This window comes from Orbicella franksi, chromosome 2, assembly GCF_964199315.1.
Source record: "Orbicella franksi chromosome 2, jaOrbFran1.1, whole genome shotgun sequence".
NCBI lineage: Eukaryota > Metazoa > Cnidaria > Anthozoa > Scleractinia > Merulinidae > Orbicella > Orbicella franksi.
The window spans coordinates 16,794,253-16,817,590 of record NC_138146.1 but is presented as its reverse complement, the minus strand read 5'-3'; the positions used below and the strand labels follow the sequence as shown (position 1 = coordinate 16,817,590).

At 40.8% G+C, this 23,338-nt stretch overlaps 1 protein-coding gene across 2 annotated transcripts; it reads left to right on the top strand.

The window, feature by feature from the left end:
- The first annotated feature begins 198 nt into the window (after positions 1-198).
- On the top strand, positions 199-19,811 carry LOC145478301 (HEAT repeat-containing protein 4-like). 2 transcript variants are annotated; one of them, XM_081456277.1, is made up of 13 exons: positions 199-573; positions 1,015-2,234; positions 10,905-11,016; positions 11,494-11,664; positions 12,170-12,330; positions 12,996-13,187; positions 14,734-14,838; positions 15,121-15,219; positions 15,726-15,797; positions 16,303-16,398; positions 17,095-17,197; positions 17,742-17,931; positions 18,645-19,811. In XM_081456277.1, the coding sequence occupies exons 1-13, from the start codon at positions 525-527 to the stop codon at positions 19,495-19,497; spliced, it is 3,423 nt and encodes a 1,140-aa protein (XP_081312403.1). In that variant the 5' UTR covers positions 199-524; the 3' UTR covers positions 19,498-19,811. The 2 variants fall into 2 exon arrangements, with proteins under 2 accessions (XP_081312403.1, XP_081312401.1); XM_081456275.1 differs by having other exon boundaries at positions 199-578.
- The last annotated feature ends 3,527 nt before the right edge of the window (positions 19,812-23,338 follow it).

Here is a 23,338-nt window from a genome sequence, read left to right as displayed (position 1 = left end):
TTACAATAAGTAATAAAAATATTTGTATAATAAAAATATTTATGTAGCGCCAAATCCACTAATTGTCTTATTGACTTCACGGAGCGCTACAGCAAAGGAATAATCTATAACAAGACAGGATTATGTGGGACATCATCTCTTATCTGTAAGGCTTGGTACAGCCTGCGAGCAAGCTCTTTTGAGAGCAGGGGAGGAGAAGGAGATCTTCTTTACACTCCCGTGCATTTCCTGCCAGGGCTTTTCCCGCCCAGTTTCAAAGGGAAGAGCCATGGGAAGAGGGTTGCTCTCGAATGTCTAGCAAGAGAATATGTGAATTGCGGGAGAAAGATATAGTACATAAAAGATCATCGCAGTTATGAACGTAACTTTAGGGAGAACTTTAGGTACTCGCGCTTCGGAAAAGTCGAGACGACAGTAAGAAGCCTGGGATCGAGTAGTTAAAACTAGCCGCTGTACAGTGCTATCGCGGTTGCATTCCGTTAAGGTGACGTTGCTTGGCAACAAAGAAATGGCGACTGGAGCAAATGGCGAACGTATCAACACCGGGTGGCTTTTCGACTCCGTACAACACGGGTATGGTATGTTTATTTGGACAATAGTGATAAATTTGATATTTCAAACACTTTTCTTATCCTTTGGTTTAAAGTGGCTAGCTTCTGGTACGTTAATGTCTTCTGAATACAGGGTTATTCTGACCTCCTCAAGTTTCACACTTGCGTGCTCCATTTGCGTTCAAGTACAAGCTGTTCAACTCATTAAATTGAGAACTGTAGATGTGAAAAGTTGATGAAGTACTAGGAGAAGTAGTTATAGGGATTTTCACTTTCCTAGACGGTATTTTTTTTTGTTGCTACACCGCCAGCCAGCAGTAATAATATATTAAGTTAATTAGTCTTCATGAGCTTATTAATTAAATTATTGAAGTAAGTTCTTTATATCGTCTATGTGTATTAAGTAATCAGGGCAAAATAAACTGTTGTTAATAATGTATTTAACAAAGTGTTTTTCTTTCAGTTGCTGGCAGTGTGTCACCAACCAAGGCCCATGGTGCAGAATTCTTTGCTGTGGCGTCTGGAGTTCAGATTCCGTATGTTGGTCGAGATGAAACTGGGCTCAATGCTAGTAGGATCAGCACACCTCCCTTTCCTGATGATTACCTAACTAGACTTGCACACAGCTCTCTAGCTCCTTTGGCACCCTCGTTTGGAGTCCCTCAGCGGCAAAAGTTATCAACCAAGGATGGGGGGCCCCTAGCAAAACTTGCAGATGTCTATACTCAGCACCATCCTGTTACTGACAAGAGTAGTAAAGACATCAGTAGATCATACTTAAAAAAGATCAGCACTGGTTTAGCCTTTAATGAAGATGTTTTACAGGACCGTGCACCTCACACGCTGCCTTATAACGAGGATGAATTGAATACTGTATTCCGAACTGGAGGCTTGTGTCATGCTAAGGGGCCTTCAATAGGGCTTGTCGGTCGGCATGACACACGTGGTGTAGTGAAAAGGCATGCCCTGTGCCACTTAAAAGGACCAAGAAAACTTAAGCCTCTGAGGGGATCAAAGACCTCACCAGCTATTACTGATATAGAAAGGACTATTCCAGCAACAACAAAAACAAAAGTGACACAATCGTTTACAGAAAATACTTTGCCACAAGGATCATCACAACATGAATGGGATGAATTTGTGCTTGCTTGCCTGAGCAAATCAACAGCTCAGTGGATTATTAGTGAACAGTCGACAGGATCTGACAAGGAAAGACTTAGCAGTTTCTATGAAAAGAGGATCAAAGAAATGGAAGAAACACTTCCTTCTAAGGAGCTCTCAGAAGGTGCAACAGTAAACAAAAAGCAGACTACAGCTAAGAAAAAGCTGAAAGAGGAAAAGAAGTCACAGCAAGCTTTAGAAATTCATTATACACCGTCATTCACTCTGTCCCCTGCTGTAGGGAGCAAGAAACTTGAAACAGATAACATTTTCCAGCAGGAGTTACTTGGTGGTGCACAGCCTGTGTCATCGAAAAAGAATTCAGAGTCAAGCTTTATTGTTCTTGACACTAATGACAAGCTCAAATTTCAGAAGCAATTACAAGAAAACTATCCTCAGGATTCTAAGGTCTGGTATTCCAGTAAGGGGTCATCTGCTAAGGTAAAAGAGAAACCAGAGAAGAAGCCGAAAAAGTTGGTGAAAGGTCTGCAGCGATGGAAAGAATTACCAGTTGTTGTTCAGGTATGTGAACATTTTTATTTAGAAGGCAACAAGTAGTAAAATAATGCATTATCCCTTCTTGTGTGCTACTGACGTTTTCTCTCAAAAGAAGTTCTCAAAAGACTTTATCAAATTTGTTACTGATACATGTCTTATGAATTGTAGAATTGGTCCATGCTTAGTGTGCGTATATCAAGTTATGAATGCATGCGGAAAGTTTGGAGAGCACGAAAGAAGCGTAAGAATTGCTCGAGGCGATAGCCGAGAGCAACTTTAGCTTCTTGAGTGCTCTCCAAACTTTCCAAGTGCATCCATAACTCGATATACGCACAGCTAAATGCATGAACCAATTCTTTTCTAACATGGTGACAACATATTGGGTGCTAAAACATGTTTCATTTGTGATTAACTACAAAGTTCTCACATTGCACAGTGAAGGAAAACAAAGGTCATTAGGATCCTAACATGCCACAATCAGTTGAATGAAAACGCTTGACCTGGTTTCTAAAATTGTCAGTGAAAATTTGCTTCTTCGATTTAATTACTAATAATGAAAATGTAGGCAAACAAAGTCAAAAATACTCAATGAAAATGTCAAACAAACAAAGTCAAAATACTCAAATTTAAGTAAACATCTTAGCTCGGCAAAAGTCAAAGGCTCGAAGTAGGGTTTGGATTGTTCAGAATAATCTTCACATTGCTGAATAATCTTCACATTGCTTAAACAAAAGGAACTCGCACTAAACTTGCTGGAAATTTTGCAGCTGAAATGAAACTGCACAAGTCATTTTATTGAGCATGGCCATGCGTACATAAAGATTTTGTTCATGATGGCTCAATAGGAATTAGGTAGGACTAGCGTGTGTGCTATGTTATAATAGTAATTGGACTGAGAGGAGTTCAATTCAGGGAGTGTAAAGTCTGCAGCGACTGGCAAATTCCAAAATGAGACGAAACAAAATGAGCTCTAGGCGTGTCGGGACAAACTAGTGGGTGGGACTACTTTACAGGTCGTCTTCAAGGGTAGACAAGTAAACCACGGAAAACCAAAGTTGACGGTTATCGGCGATTTATTGCATCGACATAAATGATCATAAACTGAAATAACAATATGTAATGAATTTCTATCAATTTAGCGGAAAATTTGCGTAACAAATAGTCAAAACTTACACGAGACAAACTAATGATTTGGAATCGATAACATAACGAAATTGAATAACAATACATCAAAAAATAGTCAGCGTAAATACTATGCTAAGATACTTAATAAGATTCGATCACAGAAGTACACAACAAAAGGAACTAATAATAACAGCTCAATGCTTTCGAGCCTAAAGGTGGGCGTTCACTCTAGTAATGTTCAGAACACTTTCTAATTTAGACGACTATAAATCAATTAACATTGTACAAATCTTTCTTTGTATTCCTTTGCCCATAGCTATAAAAACAAATGTAACCTAATCAAAATGATGAAGGTACTCACATATCAGTCCCACTTGAGCCAAGGGTTAGAAAATCAAAAAGCATCAAGAGTTCAAGGTTGACAAGACCATGCGAGATGGAAAGAAAAACTACTTTAAAGGGACGCTAACTCAGCTTTTATATGCGCGTGGTGATGCTTAAAGGTCCCATTACACAACCAATAAAAAAGAAGTAAACATTGTAACCACGTTCGTAACTAAGATAAAGAGACAATTATTAACAAATCAAAATTGACCTTTGTTTAGTGTCCTTAACATGGCTCCCCTGAAATAATCATATTTCACCAATTAAACTATTAACTAAAAATCAGTGTTCAGTGAATCAAATTATCTTTAACAGTTCAGTTCAATACTTGTAAGGCTCCTCGGTCGGGAATTACCCTGGATCTCAATCGGTTTGTGCTGACATCAAAAGCACTAGCTTATGTACTGGTCGCTCCAAATACTGCACAGCATTAACCCTCTTGCCAGTATTATCCAAGCAGCTATCCGCAAGAGCCACCTGAACTTTGCGCACTTGCCCATCAGAACTAGGGTAGACAGCTGATACATGTGCAAGTTGCCAAGCACTTCGAGGAAAATTTTCATCTTTAAGCATAACAATGTCGTCGATGCACAAATTTCTCCAAACGCGTGACCACTTCTGGCGCTGCTGTAGGCTAAGGAGGAATTCCTTTCTTCAGCGTATCCAGAACTTGTTTGCCAGATGCTGAACTTGCCTCCAATGCTTTCTGCAATAGATATCCGCTGCCTGGAAAACACCTGGTGGAGCGAGAACGACCTTTGATTTCATCATCAGCAAATGGTTAGGAGTCAAGGGGCTTGGTGAATCCAGGTCAGCAAGCTGACTGACCGTCAAGGGGCAACTATTGACAATGGCCTCCGCTTCGCACATCAGGGTCCTAAGGGACTCATCGTCTAGCTGCCTTCCATTATCCTGAAGAAGGGACGAAAGGACGTTGCGCACAGATCTGATTTGATGTTCCCACACACCTCCCATGTGGCTTGCTGCTGGAATGTTCATCTTAAATGAGAACCAATCGCACTGTTCTTCCAGAAGCTTGCTTTTTAATCCATTCGATTGTATTTCATTTAGGGTAATGCCTTTGCCTTGATGAGTTGCGCGTTCGTGAAAATGTTTGGCAATCAGCATCGTGATGTGACTGTCTCGCGGCATGATGATGGGGAATTTAATCTCGTCAGTTAAGTTTGCACGTCTGAGGCATCCACCAACACGCAAAATCCCGTCAGAGTCTACAAATGGATCAAGCTTGTACAGAGTGCTGAATCTCTTCATACTAGCCTTTCTCTGTTGAGCGAAGACTCTGCTGTTGGGATCACCATTTTCCTGCTTCGTCTTCTTTAAGGTTCCTATTTCATCTTTGAAGGCCTTACTCTGTGCTGTGCGAATCATTACAAGCTCTGCGCTTTCCAAATCGCTGACCTGAACCTCTCGTCTTTCTTCACTGCAATTCTGCCTCTTGTGCATGCGCACACAATTTCTTAGGCATCTGACATAGCGTAGACACAGGGCAACTGCTCGTTTAGCACGATGCCAATCAGAGAAACACTCTACTCTTGCCACAAGGCTTGACTTCTCTGGAGGTGCCTGTGTGGTTTGCATGTCTGTGGCGGTTGCCATGGTGACAGATTTCTTAACTTCGGGATCATCTTGCAGTTCATAAACTTCTATATTGCTTGTTTGCCATTGGTTTTCTTTCTTCCAAAGAAATGCTGGTCCAGTGATCCAACGAGAATCTAGCAGCTCTTGTGCTTTCATTCCCCGCAAAGCTTCATCCGCTGGATTCTCTTTCGACTCGATGTATTTCCACTGGTCAATAGAAGTGCTGTCTTGAATTTCTTGCACTCTGTTAGCGACAAACACATGGAATCTTCTACTTTCATTACTGACGTATCCAAGTACTACATAACTGTCTGTCCAGGAGTATTCTTGGTCGATGTGATACTCTAGCTCTTGACACAGCTGCTGGCTTATCCTCACTGAACACATGGCGGCAGTAAGTTCCAGTCTCGGTATGGTCACTGGCTTTAAAGGTGCGGCTCTAGACTTCCCCATAACGAAAGAACAATGAACCTTCTGATGTTCATCTACCAGTCTTAGGTAGCTGCACTGGCCGTAACCTTTAACGCTCGTGTCCGAGAAATGATGGAGTTCTGCGCTCACCACATGACCAAAGTTCTCGGGCTTGTAACATCTAGGGATTGAACTGCGCTGTAGCTGTAACAGATCTGCTCTCCACTTCTCCCACTTGACCTTGATATCTTCCAGTATCGTGTCATCCCAGTCTACTTTGTGACGGCATAATTCTTGAAGAATTGATTTTCCATCCAGCAGGAGGGGAGCAACGAAACCAAGAGGGTCGAAAACTGAGCTGACTGTGGAGAGAATCCCTCTTCTGGTGCACAACTTGTCTTGTAGCACGATGTTGAACTGAAAGCAGTCTGACTCAACGCACCAATGGACACCAAGCGTGTGTTCCAGCGGAAGTGAATCAAGGTCTAAGTCTAGCTTTTTGACACCATCTGCTCTGTCAGGTTCTGGAATTCTTCTGATGACTTCCTTACTGTTCGACACGAACTTGTGAAGACGGAAGCCTCCTCTGTTGCACATCTGCTTCACGTTTGTGATGAGCTCTATTGCCTCCTCCACTGAGGAAACGGACTTCAAACCATCATCAACATAGAAGTCGTTTTGAAGAAATTCTGTGGCTGTGGTTCCAAACTCTCTCTCGAAATCTTTAGCCGTAGCCTTCAAAGCAAAATTAGCACAACCAGGGGATGAAGTGGCTCCGAACAAATGTACGGTCATCCTGTACTCCTTCGGTTCCTTTGTAAGATCACCATCTTCCCACCAGAGAAAGCGTAACAAATCTCTATGTTCTTCATTGACCCTCACTTGGTGAAACATAGCCTCTATGTCGCATATGAAGGCGATGAGCTCCTGCCTAAACCTGCACAGGACACCAGTCAAGTTATTCGTCAAGTCGGGGCCTTGAAGCAGGTGCTTGTTCAATGATTCGCCCTCATATTCAGCAGCACAATCGAAGACCAAGCAGATTTTGTCAGGCTTCTTAGGGTGGTAGACACCATGGTGAGGGATGTACCAAACATTGCGCTTCGTTCTTGCTTGATCAGTTGTTGTATGTTCCAGTTCAGGAATCTCCGGTACTCTTTCTGCGTATCCGCTATCTAACAATTTCTTCATGAAATTCATGTAGTTGGAATAGTACTTCTGACCCTTTCTGGACTGGAACCATCTCTTAAGCTGATAAAGCTGGCGTAGTGCTGCATTTCTGTTGTTAGGAAGCTCCATTGGTTCTTTTCTCCGAGGCAGTGGAAGCTTATAGTGGCCATCTTCACATCTGTTAATTCCCTGCTCGGCAATTCCGAGAAAGTTTCTATCCTTTTTGGATAGACCTTGCTTCGATTTGTTCTTGTGCTCAATGAAATCAAGCTCAAACATTTGATTGATCGCAGATGGATTTATCACTTCCTTTGTTTTCCCGTTGAAAACAAAACTTAGTTCGCGGTCGAGACTTCCAGGAATAATTTCTCTTGCTAGGGTTCGATGGCAGGTGGAGTCTACGGCGTGGTCATCCACGAGGGTGCCTGTAGTCGTAACTGGTCCTACTATGCTCCATCCTAACAAGGTATGAATTGCGTAAGGCTCCTCACTCTTGCCTCTTATGACCTCTGTCGGTTTGATAGCTTTAGGACAATTACAACCAATGAGCAGGCCTATTTCCACTTTGTCATTGTACGGCGGGATTTCATTCTTGATCTTCATAAGATGTGGCCAGTTGTTGGCAGTTTCTGGTCTGGGAATTTGGTCTTGTCTGGATGGGATGCTTTCTCTAGCATAAGCCTTTGGCAGCTCAACCTGGGCACGTTTGTCGAGATGCTGTACCACCAAACCATTGACTCTTTTAACTGCAAGTCTCTCGCGACCAAGTATGGTACATAAATCTAAGCAAGTTTCAACACCCTCAATGTTGAGCTCGCGTTGCACTTGGGTGGTGATGAAGGTCGTGTCACTTGCATTGTCCAGAAGTGTGTAAACTGACTTGGACGATTCAACAGTTGGTAATTACGTTACCAGGTTCTGAGGACGAATTGTTCACTACACTGATCAAGTTTGAATTGGCAGTGTCTGAGGGTGGAGATTTCTCACTGGGCGTTTCCTTCTTATTAGGGGCTTGGGGAGCGGCTGGCGACTTTGAGTCTGGCTGTTGGTTATTTGGTTTCACTATGTGCAGGAGTGTGTGGTGATGTCTTCCGCATTCTTTGCAGGTTGCTCTGTTTCTACATCCTGATGACACGTGACCCTTTCCAAAGCATCCGTAGCAAAGACCCTTGTTTCGAAGAAACATGCTGCGATCGTCTACGGACTTCTTCAGGAACTTGTTGCACTTAACGAGAGTGTGCTGACCGTTACAAAGGAGGCAGGTCTGATCTGTTTGCTCTGCTGGTGGTTTTGACAGTGGGACGAAATTGTCTGGTGGTTGCGTGGATGATACCGCGAAAGCGCTTGCCATTGAATTACTGTCACCTTTGCTAGGTCTTGTTCTCCGTCCCATTTTGAACGGGGTGTCTGACTTCTTTCTCTCCACTTTCAAAGCATTCGGTGAGAAAATGGGATCATTCCCCAGCTCTGCCTCGTCTTTAATGAACTTTGCAAAATCTCCAAAGGTGACAATCTTCTTAGACTTTGTACGTGCTTTGTGGGCGTGCCAGCACCATTTCACTCCAGAGTATGAAGGCAGTTTGCTGCTTACTAGTCGTAGGATTTCTGTCGAGTCGAGGTCGCCCATTGACTGCATAGTTTTCATGGCTTCTTCACAACGAACGAGGAAATCAGAAAACTCTTGGATACCACTGCTGTCTCCGTCATTAATCTTTGGCCAGCTTGACTTGACTTGTAAGCCTTGGCGACATGGACGGGATTACCAAAGCGCTCGTCCAGAAACTTCTGGGCCCTTTCGTACGCACTGTCTGAGCTCATAGCCAAGAAACCTTTCACTACTTCGTTCGCCTTGCCTTTCGTGTATTTGTCAAGGAAATAGAGTCGATCTCTGTCTGAAGGCACATTACGGGATATAATGGAGTCAAAGGCAGTTTTTTCTTTTTCCTTTTCAAGAAATTCCATTTCAACGTGCAACTTTGCAGACTTCACAGCCGCATCAATCAAAGCGAGAGAAAGGTGTTTCGTAGAGGAGGAACTCAATTTTGACTTGTCAGACAATTTGGACTTCCTACTGTGGCTTGATTTCTCAGACGGTGTCCGACTGGATTTTCTTTCTAACACTTGGATGTGTTCGCAGACCCTAATTCTACACGCAATGAATTCCTGATCCCAGATATCGAACCATTGTTACGAAGCGTTCCTTTCCTCCTCAAATTCTAGCAAATCGTCAAAATCTTTATGCGCGTCATTGAACTCATCCTTCAACTGGTCTAAGTGAAATCTCTCTTCTTCTAATTGTTCAAGTATTGTCTCTGGCGAGTCACGCAACACGTTATTCTTTCAATTTGTTTCTTTAATCTCTTAAAGGCAGAATTTCGATTGGCGAATTTAATTTCCAATTGATGAGCCTTTCCCTTCTCAGTCATTTTTCTTCTACATTCTCTTGTTTTCGCATGTTCAAAACGGGAAGGCTTGACGCCTGTCACACTCTTGGGTGGTGGCTCAATTGTTTGTGGTGTTGCATCGAAGTCCGGTTCCGGCGCACTACAAATTCTCAAAGCTATTCCACAAACACAAAGTTCCAAAGTAAAGCAAAGTTCAAAATAAATTCATAACCGATGGCGGAATGATGTGGCGATATTTTACTGTAACGTCTGCAAATTCCAAAACGAGACGAAACAAAACGAGCTCTAGGCGTGTCGCGACAAACTAGTGGGTGGGACTACTTTACAGGTCGTCTTCAAGGGTAGACAAGTAAACCACGGGAAACCAAAGTTGACGGCTACCGGCGATTCATTGCATCGACGTAAATGATCGTAAACTGAAATAACAATGTGTAACGAATTTCTATCAATTTAGTGGGAAAGTTGCATAACAAATAGTCAAAACTTACACGAGACAAACTAATGATTTGGAATTGATAACATAATGAAATTGAATAACAATACATCAAAAAATAGCCAGCGTAAATACTATGCTAAGATACTACATAAGATTTGATCACAGAAGTACACAACAAAAGGAACCAATTAACAGCTCAATGCTTTTGAGCCTAAAAGGTGGGCGTTCACTCTAGTAACGTTCAGAACACTTTCTAATTTAGACGACTATAAATCAATTAACATTGTACAAATCTTTCTTTGTATTCCTTCGCCCATAGCTATAAAAAACGTAACCTAATCAAAATGACAAAGGTACTCACATATCGGTCCCGCTTGAGCCAAGGGTTAGGAAATCAAAAAGCATCAAGAGTTCAAGGTTGACAAGACCACGCAAGATGGAAAGAAAAACTACTTTAAAGGGACGCTAACTCAGCTTTTATATGTGCGTGGTGATGCTTAAAGGTCCGATTACACAACCAATAAAAAAGAAGTAAACATTGTAACTACATTCGTAACTAAGATAAAGAGACAATTATTAACTAATCAAAATTGACCTTTGTCTAGTGTCCTTAACAGGGAGTAATCATGCTTATAATTTCAAATCAGCCTTGCTCTGACTTGTAATTCAATTTGGGCTTGTGCTACATGCTCATCCGATTTTGGACTTACTCATGAGATTACTCCCTGAATTGTACCCCACTTGGTCCAGTTACTATTACTTATCCTTTCTGTGGTTACCAAATGTGCAATATTTACAATTAATATATCTCATTCACAAATTATGGAGTGAATGATGTAACAAAAATGAATGACATGCAATGTACAGATTAAACATTATTTTGTTGTTTTCAATTTAAATTTTATTTCAGGCTAATTTGATTTTGAGATTTAAAAAACTGTTCTCTGATTTTAAAATAGTTTGAAATAATTACTAGAGCTTTTGATTGCCAGTCTGCAATCTTTGTCAAAGATTGTAGATTGGCAATCGAAAGCTCTGGTAATTTTAAACTATTCTAACCAGAGAAATTTTGAATATGTCTCATCCTGGATACTTGTCCATTTTTAATTAGATTTTGTTTACCTAGATCTCACTTACATGTATCTTGCTTATTTGTTTCTCCAGGATGATAACTATGTTCCTGTCATGAAAGAATCTAGTATTGATGTTAAGGCTATGAGCAATGCTTACAAGGAAAAGAAAAAGATGCGTGATGATTCAAATGTGGTTAAAATCGGTAAGACTAATCACAAGTCAGAAAAAGTCAGAGAGAAACAAACAGTAGATGGAGCAGTTTTAAACCAAAACCTCATAGTGTCACCCATGTCAGTTTGTAGGAAAGCATTGTGTAGTATGTTTTAAACAATTGACTAACATTAACTGCTGTTTAGAGGTGTTAGACGACAGAATAGATTCCGAATAGGTTTGTGTATTGGCTTGGGATTGTGTGGTGAGGGTTCAAGCCTTGGAGGGGTCACAGTATTGTGTTCTTGGGCAAGAAAAGGGTTTGAACCTAGAGTGCTTGATCTAGAGTCCAGCCATTTGGCTTTTGCAACCTCCCTGTAGAACTGGGTATATTTAGCGCAAGTTATTATATGTCCATTTATACTCCACTTGAAGCCATCACCATTTATAAAATAATATAAGGGGGCATTTATTTCTGTGCTAGTCAATACACATACATGTAACAATTTCTTGTAATTTTTTTTCTAAGTGGAGGAATGGAGATCAAAGTGGTTTCTTGAACGTCGCTGGCAGAAATGTGAAACAGATGAGTTGATCAATGCCATGAGGGATATCAATGATCATGTCAGACTGGCAGCTGTGTCAGCATGTAGTAAGGCTGCTGAGCTGCGTCAGATGAAGAAAGAAGAACATCATCTGGGTATTCTGTTATGTATAGTTTGATAAATCTGTGATAAAGCATGAGTCAGATAGCTGTTTGCTAGGGCTATCTACATCTGAATATGGCTTGAAGTTGTACAAATATTTTTGATTTGTTACTTGTAGAATTACAGTTTACATGTAGATCTTGCAGTTATGCAACAACTATTACATGTAAACACAAAGCACTTTACTTTGCATTTTCCACCAGTATTCTTGTGACCTTATTTGTATTTCCACATAATGTTGGAGAAACCAGTTGAATCAAATGTCTCTTTAAAGTTGAACTTCAACTTTTATGCTGGTGCTAGGGATTACCTGGATTAATTAGATTAATCTACACACAAGACTGGTGTAACAAAACCAAGCCCGGCTGTTAAGATGGCTACAGAGCATAAATTTATTATCAGATTAGAAAGTTAAGCTTGCATTAGGCAAGCATGACTGTTATATATCTGATGTTAATGTTTGTGTTTAAAGATTATTTTCTTTTCACCTCGACACAGGAATAATGTTAGACAAGTCAAAGGGACCAACTCCTCCTTTAGAAACAGTACTTGAACCAGAGCTTATTGAAGCTATTTCAAAGCTGTTAAATGATAGGAACTCACAAGTCAAGGTTGCTGCTGCTATCACATTGTACTCACTGAACAAACCCAGTGAAAAGGTGAAAAATGAATGAATGGTACTTTCTTACTCCCTGAAAACAAATTTGCATACTGTGGTGGCAACAGAGGGTATGATGTTGTTTTCTTACAGTAAGAGAGAAGGCTTATCATTAGCAGAATTTGATTTTACCTGCTATATTTATTTATTTATTTGTTTATTTATTTATTTATTTATAATTTGATAACAACTTTATTTGTATCAAAAATATATAACTATCTACATGCAACTAGGGTGCCTGCAGGGAAGAACTTAATCCTTGTCTAGCGCTGACCCCAGTGAACATGACATTTCTGACAAATGGCTTTGTTTGGCTTTCTGGGCTGGAAAAGGAAAAAACAAACAAACATAGGATCTGTATTGGTACACTGGTGCTATTCATGTGCTGTATTAGGTCACAGTATCTTTGAATAATATTTGACTAGCTTATCAGGCATTCCTGAATTGCCTTTTGCCTCCTTGTCAAAAAAATTCTTTGTGTAAATTAGATAATTCACTATGAAAATGTGTTTCACCTTCACATACATTTTATCTCCAAAAAAATCAAGCAACAAACTCATTTTCTACTGAAGATTTTTTGCATGATTGAGCACGTATTTTGAAACAAGGCAAAAGGGAACATTACTTGTTAATCTGATGGCTTTGTTTCCTTTACAAAATCACCAGGCTAAGTCAATTCTTTTGTGGGCAATGGAGCATGGTGGCCCCCCTGAAAAGTGGGCAGCAACCCAGTGCTTGGCTCTAAGTGGTGTGATCACATACAAGGTTATTGTGGAGCTTGTCAATCATCTGCATGCTGATAATGCTGTGAGGACTGAAAAGGCTGGCACTCTGTTAGCACAGCTGAGTCAACAGTCGGTGAGTTTTCCATGTGATATCTAATCATTTTGCTGTTTTGTATTATTGAATATATTAAACAGATAAGTTCTTGTGCATCCCCAACTCGCCTTGAATATTCATAGCCAGTGAGTTGCTTTGCAGAATAATAATATTGGGAGATTTTGTGACTTCCCCAAATTGAAAATTATTGTCAAGAATGCCAGTCAGTACATGTGTTAAACTAATGGTCATTCAGACTGAAGATGACTGAGATATAGGTAAACATGAAAACTTTAGGCTAACATTTCAAGATGTTATTTGTAAGTGTAACTCTTTATTTAAATATATATACCTTATTAGATGTTCTGGTGTGTAGTATCACTGTTTATTGTATAGACACAAGTGTTTTACTGGAAAATATACCACTTGTAAAATTCATATGAAACCACATCCGGGACTTGAGTGGTGTATTTTCTACATCCTCACTAGTGAAGATATCAATGATTTCCTGATGTCAAGTTTGTTTCTTAAATAATTGTAATTAAATTCGTTGATGTATCATCGGAATGTCTTTGGGTCTTCCTCGAAAGTCTTCGGCAATCTTTGGTAATCTTCGGAAATCTTTGGAAATCTTCGGTAATCTTCAGAAATTTTTGAAAAATGTTCGGCAATGATCGTGTGACCTTTGGACAAGTTTTCAAGAATCTTCGGAAATCTTCGGAAAGTGGTCGGAAATCTTTGAAAATCATCAAAAACGCTGTCATCACTATGTCTATATAATAAAAAGAACATTTATACGTTAGCTCGAAGATATGAATTTTATGTTCTCATGGCAAGTTCTTGCCACGAGAACATAAAATTCATATCTTCTTGCGACTGAGTAATATCCTCTATATATTTTTATGAGTTGTTCCGTATTTTGATGAGCCCGTAGGGTGAATCAAAATACAAATAATGAGTAAAAATATAAAGCGATACTACACACCAAAACATCTAATAAGAGATTTACTATCCAACTGCTGTAGTCAATAAATTTATCAATGAAAGAGGGGGAGTGTGACAGTTTTGCATGCGAGCGCTGGCAAACAGGTTTTCTACTGTACAAATAACTATACAATATCGCCGTATATTTGTACCGTTATTTGGACAGTATTAGCTGCAGTTGGATAATAATGAGTCTATATTCCTATAAAAAAAGCACTTATGGGAATATGACTATCTTCCAGGGTGCTGTCCAGTCATTAATTGCTGAAATTCCACATAAAACATCTTTGCTCTTACCCGACACTTTTGTCCTTGAGCACACTCAGGAGTTGTTACATGTACTTTTGTTTGTGATCTGATAGACATGGAGATGTTGCTAGCCTAATTCTCAGATCTTCTGAGGTCATCCACTCCCTCGCCTCATCAATGATCTGAATCTCAGACCATCTGAGAATTACTCTGTAGTGTTGAAGGGGAGGCTCCTTTGCTTTGTGCACTAGTATTGGCCAGACCCAGATCTAGAGTGGCCTTGCAGATTCTATTGTTTCATCATCCAAATAACCCTGTTTTATTTGCTGACGTTCTTTTGGTTTCTTTTCAGGAAGTTGTTCAGTCATTAATTGCAGAATTACTGAACAGTAACAGTTGGAAAGACCGTGTAACAGCTTGTCAGGTCATTCCGAAGCTGAAGGGAGGAGCAAACAAGGTGAGACTGATGACTTGTCTCTTTTTTCCAGAAGCTTTAGAAATTCATTATGGGTTGCCATGTATTCCGTTTCCTGTAGTAGGAAGCAAGAAACTTGAAAGTTGATCTTTATGGTACATGGGTTTTCAGGAGACATACAGTGTAAAGGAGGGTTAAAAGTGGGTTAGATTTCATACTTGACAGTTTTCTCAAGTGCAGTCACCTATCATTAATCTGAATCCCGTTACGCGTCCCAACCTCTTGTTTATTCCTTGTTAAATCAGTTTTTTTCCTCCCTTGCAGGATATGACTCATAAGTTGTCGTACCTAATGTGGAATGACTGGAGCAAAGATGTCCGGTCAGCGGCTGCACAAGCCCTTGGAAGGACTGGAAATGGCAAGGTACATGTACAGTATTTGTTGTTTGGGTCCGGCAAATGTGTTCGGGGGCTAGTTGTTTTTGCGGTCGGGGTAGTGGATTCTATCTTCCTCTGGGCACGTGATTTTTGGGGGGGCTAAAACTTGAAAAGCTTCAATAGTTAATTAATTCTAGTACTGGGAAATACTTTTTCGCCAGAGATAGGTTACTGCATTTCAATTACAGCTTGCCTGAACAGCAAGCTGGGAAACTGATTTTTTTATGCACCCCAGGGTTCGTTTAGTAATCTTTAATCCAGGGCTTTGACTCATCACTTGCTAAGTTTCCTCTCACCAATCCTGCCATCCAGAGGTACATGTATTTCGCTGTTATCGTTTTATTGTTTCGTAATCTTGGATGATGATCAGTAGTCGTTCTAGGCTACTGGTTTTTGAATGTCCTGGTCTTTACATAAACCTTTTGTGTTCATCTGTGACCTTTATAAGGGCAGGCGAGAGAAGTTTATGTTATTGTATATTCTGATCAACAGCTTGTCCATGATGCACTGCGGGAGAGAATACTTACAGGAAATGAGCGAATTAAAGTGGACGCACTGAAAAAGGTAAAGGTTTTCAGTTTCAGTTGAACATCCACTTTTTCAGAAGGAATTAAGTTACCGTCTTTCAAAAAACTTACCTCTATCAAACAAATTACGGTAGAGAAATGTGGAAAGAGATGTTAAGTTTTACACAAACGACAAGCGGAGCGAAGGAACAAACTACAGACAGACAAATCAAGAAATCCGTACCAAAGAATGACAGGAAGATTAGTTCACATAATTGTACATGAGGCGGCTTATTTTCTGTGAAATCACGATTGGTTTCGGTGTTCGTGTGTGATTGATCGAAAATATTTTATCTTTTAGAGCATGTATAATGTTGTAGTTGTTTTTTCATTCGAATCCGACAAGTTTTAAACGAATTATATACACCAAACTAAACGAAGCCTGGCTAATTGAAAATTCGCCCAAAGTGCTCTTCATTGCTCGCTGTAGCGCTGTAGTGTACTTGATAACAGCCTTTTTTTTGCTGTTCTTTACGTGTATGCTTGTTTCTTTTGGCTTCCAGCTGTCCAACCTTGGTATAATGACTGCTCGTCTTCTGCCAGCTCTGCAAGAATGTTTCAAGAGTGAATACGTATCTGTAAGAATCGAAGCTGCTGTGGTAAGTAGCTCACGGAATGATTGTACGCCACTTACAGCCTCTATTTTTCAGAAGACAGTAGAGTTTCTTAGGGTAATGGGAGTGCCAGTAGAACGCCTCGCCTACTTTCCAAATCCATTTGCAAATTTTCACGCTTTTTCCAAATCCCTCTCAAGGCGCTTTGGTTTTTTTTTTTCAATGCAGTTTCTCCCTTGCTCGTTGATGTTCATGGCTCGGTGCTTGCGCAGACTCACTCAGCATTGCGCTATCTACATGCTAAGAGAAGAAACAATCTACTATCGTGGATAAATTCGCGCGGCACTTAATTGGGTCAGGAGACTGACACCTTTCCACCTTTCCTTTTTTAATCTCTGGAAAGAACAGCATCTTTGCTGAATTATCTTCCCGGACAGACTTAAGATTTCTGAGTACAAATATTACATAGATCTGGTAGTGTTGCCTGCTTAGCTGTCCAGGTTTACAGACTAAAACTACGTACAGGTAAAATACGGAAATGATCTCGCTGAATGTCCCCTTCATCACCAAAACTCTAACCTGCGATCAGGCTTTCGTATTTTTCGAGGCGGTGGAAAAGAGGGCAAACAAGGAACGCAGCAGGTTACTTCCGCTCTTTTTTACGTCAGTCTGTCCTTTAAGTGTCACAAAAGTCCCTTCTGGTACAACACCGTAAGGACCGATATTTGTTTTTTCCTTCAGGCCGCTGGTAAGTTGAAGATCACTGACAAGGATGTACTGAGGTCACTATTACGACTGGCAAGTGATGACAATAGCTGGAAAGTCAAGGCACATACTATAAAAGGTTCGTTATCTTGTCTGTCGCGTGTTCCGCAGGGTTTCTACGAAGTGCAACCGGTGGTCATAGGAAGGGAAGGGGTCGAAGGGAGGAAAAGAAAGACAAAAAGGTTATCGTCGACAGTAATCCTATCATTTTGCTGGGTAACTGTCCACAAGGGTATACAAAGGTTTACATGGGGTATATTAGGGTCTACAGAGTTATACATGGGGTATACAGGGGGGCATACAGGGGGTATACAAGGGGTTTACAAGGGTATACAAGGGTTCACAGGGATATTCTCGGGACATTATTCCTAGTCTTACATGAGTTACATACCCTGCTATAAGTAGTCAGTTTTTTAAGCCCAGTTCTCTTCATCGTAACAAATTCAAATAACTAAACCAAAGGCTCTGATTGTCTATGGTAAAGTGATCTTAATTGAAAACCATATTCTCTAAGGAGAATTAAGCAAAGTCCACAAAAGCAGTAAGGAGAATATTGTTGTTGATCTTTGGTCTTGAAACAGTTCTCTCGGGGTTCCTCTCACTTATTTGTATTTCCATTGCAGCTCTCGGCTCCATAGGAGTGGTGGATGATAAATTGATCGAGGTTTTACTTTGGTCTATTCGTTATGAGAAGGTTGCCGCTGTACGAGCGGAAGCGTGTAACGCTGTCGCAGTGCTGGGCTTACGGGATGAGCGGTTACTCAGCGTTCTTCAAGATCGCCTCGTTGTGGAAACTGAAGAACTTGTGAAGAGGTGAGAAAGAGTTTAGATTCTGTTGTGTTTTCTTTATAATTTAATCAATTAACGTTCTTTTATTTATTTTTTTCATACGGTTCTAGTGCTTTGATATGTCGAATATAACAACGGAAAAAAATGGCTAATAGGAACTTTTCCAACCAGAAGCTGGTAGATGGACAGCACTTTCAAGCCAAAATGTTACCCCCTTATCTACTCTTTGCAAACACTTCGGTGGAAAGCATTAAATCTATTCGCAAACATGCTTTTCCTGATTTTCGATTGTAAGGAAAAGAAGAGATTCTCAAGCTTCAGGAGCTGTCGTGGGAAGTGAAATATTGTTTACATCGTTGCACATACCTTAAAAAAGTTTATTTTTGTTTCCTTCAAGTATTCCATTAAGTATGGTTTTTGAAGTAACGAGATTGTACCGGGGAGTAATCAGTGTCATCAGTGACTTATCAGTGACTAATTACTCATTGATCATTTGCGATAATCTCTGACTTATCATCCGATTACCCGTCGATTACTCATTGATTTTACTAATCTCATCGATTAGTTAAGTCTGGGATGAAAGTGTAATTGAGTGAACTGAATGACCTTACGTGAAGATTTGTGGTTATTGATCCGCACAAGATTGCTGGTCAAAGGCTTCTTCCATACACTCCAACTCAGTAAAAAATCATAGTAGTTAGGTTATAACGTCTTATCGTGTCTGGTGTTTTTCTTAGAGAGGCGATCATCACGTTAGAATCCCTAGGTGTAGAGCCAACTGGAGATCTGGAGATGGTTGAGGCCATCAGGCAGGAAGTAAGACGGTTATGTCGAAAGGACGCCATTGTGGCGCATATCCTACAAGAAGACCAAGCAGCCGAGTACACCAGCGACTACAAACGTCTGTTTACTAGCGAGACTGAACAAGGTCCTCCTTTGCGCGTTGCGTCACGAGCAACGAAAGCCGGGTCGCGCGCTGTATCCCGCACGACAAGTGAATCCTCGCGAGGGTGGGACCCAATACTCGCCGGTTATCACGCGCGAGAGAGAATGTCCAGAGCACCAACCCCTGGGGATCTAGTCATGAGGCGTTCTTATCTCCCCATGGATTTAAACAGTACGTCATCTGAGAATAGCGGGGACATGAACATGGATAAGTGGGACGATTTGTCCGAGCACTCTGATGATGAAGAGAAGCCTGAGGATGAAATAGACCATGATGGAGCGCGGGAGGAGAACACAGATCAAAGAAACGAAGAAGATTTGAAAATTGATAAGAGGAGCGAATCAACCGAGGGAGGTACTGCTTCGGCAGGGTTGCCTTCCCCGTCAAAGGTCGAACTTTCGGAAGATCGGCTAGTAGTTAGTACGTTAACTTCAAATCAGCCCGATGAAAATGCCGACCAAGACCCAGAGACATTGTTCGAGTTCGAGTCCAATAAGGACGAGCACGAGCTTCTTCAACTCACTGACGAAACAAGTGAACATTACGTCACCTCACCAACTGCCTCAGGCTACGAACATTTTGAATCTAACGCGGGAGATCTGGAATCTGGTGTCGCTCAAAGTGGCAGTGTTCCCCTGTCGTGACCACGTGACAGCGTGACGTCACTGAGATGAGAAATATTTCACTGAACCGTAATACAATCTATTTGCCAGCATTTTTAGTAATACCAAAGTTAATCTACATGTATGTAGCCAATCCAGATTTATAATTATAAAATAGTATTTATACATTTATGTTGTATATACGTAAAAAAGAGTTTCATGTAAATAGAGAGAAAAAAAGAAATGTTTCTCACAATAAAAGAAACGAACAGAGAGCTACTACATTCATTATGATTGGTTGTAAACCATGTACTATAACCGTGAATGAGAATTCAAAATAATAGAGACCATGGAGTGATACCATTAGTGAAATTTTTGTAACCCTCGAAATAGCACGTGCAACTTCTCGTATTCTCTGCTGTAATCTGCGGGAAACACATAGTATAAGAAATTTCCTTCAGCGAGGCTTTTGTTTTCTGTCTACAACAAGATTGGGTTTGACAAGTGGTTGCATGCAATTTCCAGAGGCTGTTGGGAAGAATTCTTCCCCCCTCCCCTTTTACTGTGATTCCTTTTGTCATCTTACTATTTGTTTTCTTTGAGGAAGATTTGGAGGAATTGGGTAACTTTTCCACGACGGTACAGGATCTCATTCAAGGAAGGGTAACATCAGTTTACTTTAAAATAGGGTTTTTGATAGATCCTTGACCATCTAGGTTGAATAAATAGACTTCTCTTAGCTATCGTAGCTCATCTTATCCATCCCGAGAGAGGTGTGATTCCAAAAAGTTTCAGCTCATGACATAACTACTTTTCCACGTAATCTATTTCAATAATCTGCGAACTTGGTTTGGTGTTTGGTGCAGAACCGTTCTGTAAAATTGAGTCTGATCTGCCTGAAAACGTGCGTGCGAAGACGATATGCGAGTAAACCTCATTTTCACATGAAAGGTTTCGGGTGTGCCTCATTTTGAAACGGACGCAAAAGTGGCGGCGTTTTGTAATTGTTATTGTTATATTTTGTATCAACCGATTACTTCAATATTGACCTGGCCGAGGAGTCCATACGCAATGGGCTCCCGCCACACTACATTTTGCAAGCTTAAATATATTAATCATAAAAATTACAATTTCCTCGATTGTGACTGGCTTAAAAAACTCCTATTTTTTATTAATTCACTTGCCAAGTTGTTATCGAACAGTTTAATACGCCAATCACATTCAAAGTTGTAGTTTAAATTAACCAATCACATTCAAAGTTGTAGTTACGTGCGTGCGTGCGTGCGTGCGCTTTTCTGTTTTTGGCGCCTAATTGCCGGCAGGAGGCGCGGTGGCCTTAGAATGTTTACATCTCCTTTGTAGGTATTTTAACGCAAATTTTCCCTTTCTTTCATAACTTGGCTATTCTTCTTTTCTCGGAAATTGTTATTTTAGCATAAAATAAAGGTTAATGTTTGCAAGCAACCTTAGCTTAGATTCCAATTCGGTCTGTAATCATACTCGTGATAAACAAATCGGACTCCCGCTGCGCGGTCGTCCGATTTTGTTATCACCCTTATGATAACCGACCGAATTGGACTCCACTCAGTCCTATTACTATTACTTATTTTTTACAGCTTGAAAATTCACAACCCACCAACCCTACCTCTCCCCTCAACCCTCTCCTCAACCAGTCTCCCTTTCCTTACATCTTTTCATCCCTGGCCCTTCCTTCTATCTTCTCTCGCTGTTATATGTAAGACAGGTACATGTATTCCATATTTACCCTTTTGCCGTTGTGGAGAAGTTGCCTTTGCAGAGCATTTTAGATACCTTATTACATGAAATTTTCGGTTTTGAGTAGCCAGCAATTTATTTCCTTGGCAATGTTACATTAACATGTCCTTGGATTTAGTAAACTGACTTTATCAAAGGTACGATGACGTCAAAATTAACAAAAACTCAGCGGCGGAACTATATGTCGACAGTAACATGAAATAATGTGAGTCACTTAAGCTTCGCGTTATGTTATGTTCGCGACACATCATATGGACCGTCCGTCGAGACAAAAAAGTGTGGCTGGAGTTGAGAGGTCGGCCGTTAGTGGAAGGTTCGACAGTAAATAGCAAAAGCGACAAAAAACAAATAAGCCAAACAAAGTCAATGAGCATTCTGTCCCAAAAAGTACCTCGTTCCCGTAAATCCCCTCCCCCTCGTTTGAGTTGCCACAAATACGAGATTGACCGAGTACGACCGAATACGAGGACGATTTTCAAATTTCATACCAGTGACGTTTCCAGAACCCTCGTTCTTTATTTTGGTCTTAGGTAGAGAGGGTTCTCTAGATGCTGGCTCAAGGGATGTGATGCGCGTATGTCACGTGATAATGTAGAGTCTCCTCTGCAAAACAACAACATGAAGTGACAGGGTTCTGCGTTTATTGGACAACGTGGACCGTGACGGCTAATTTTGTGTATTTTCTTTTGGAACTGAACGCTGCCATTAGATATTTAGCCTCGGCAAGGTTTTAGAACAGGTCTAGACAATTGTGACATTCGAAGGTAGGTGGCGTTGTCTTTGGCCTATCTTAGAGGGCCTAATCTAAGCACGATAGAGTCAGCGCAATAGATCCCTCCAGATCCCCGTACTGTATTTACATGGCTTGTTGCAACAGGGACTATTTGATTGAACACCTAACTGACTCAATTTTGTAGTTATAGGATGATAATGATTTGTTTTGGGAAATTCAAATATTCCAGATAAAATAACAAACCGATCAGAAAACAAACAAACAAACAAATGCAATGAGCATCCTATCCCAAAAAGAAACCTCTTTCCAATAGACACCCATCACCCTCGTTAGATCTCGTTAGAGTTACCAAAAGTTTAAAATAAGACCCCGCGCCCCCGTCCCCCTCCCCCTCAACGCAAGTGCACGCAAGTCTTTATTGCCCTCCTGTTTTTTATTTGGAAGCAAATAAACTTGCATCTGACCAATCGTAGAGGCTATAAAAATTCAATAAGCACTAGCTAGCACTTTAATAATGACTGGCCCCAAGACCCTTAGGAGGGAGCTTAAGAAACCACGACGGCGACGCCGAGAACGACGTCGATTAAAAAATGATTATATATCTTACCTAGGAATCTCGCGATACCCTAGAGTCATTAACTTTGTTTAACACTGTCAAAACTATCACGAAACTGAATCTAGGACACATCGATGAATTCAAATTGAAAATTGAAAAATAGCCTTCGTGGTTCACGTTCTCCAGACCAGGGGCGTAGCGTGAGATTTTGAAGGTGTACGCACAACGCTGAAATTGGGTGCGCCGAAGGCGCCCCAAACTAGGGGGTTTGGGGGCATGCTCCCCCAGAAAATTTTGAAATTTAGGGTCTCGGAAATGCCATTTCCAACTATTTCCGTGGAACTTTTTTTATAAATAAATGCGACGGAAAATGCAGTAGTTAGTTGTTTATTTTACCCATCTCTAGTGTTTTCGGTAACCTACAACAAAAAATGGGGTAAGACAATGGTAAAAACAGGGGTTCACAAGAAAAGGGCAAGAAATTAAGTCTACCCTTTAGAAGGGCGAACTTTGTTATAACATCATCAGTGTCAACGTCCTTGTGCTTGTGAATGTGCAAAATTGCTAAAGCGCTCAATCTCCCGTCTGCCATGGTACTTCGTAAGGGCGTTTTTAATCTCTTCGTACTGCGGAAACTACGCTCAGCAGTGCAAGCAATCTCGTTCCCACAGTCTCCGTTCCCCTTGACCAGCGGTCGGAAAACGAGAGCTCTAGGAACAACCATTTTGAAATAATCGAATTCTGCCCATCCGGTTTCACTGCGCAGTCTGCATCTATGGCGCACGCCTGAAATGGTTGCTCCAGGGCTCTCGTTTTCC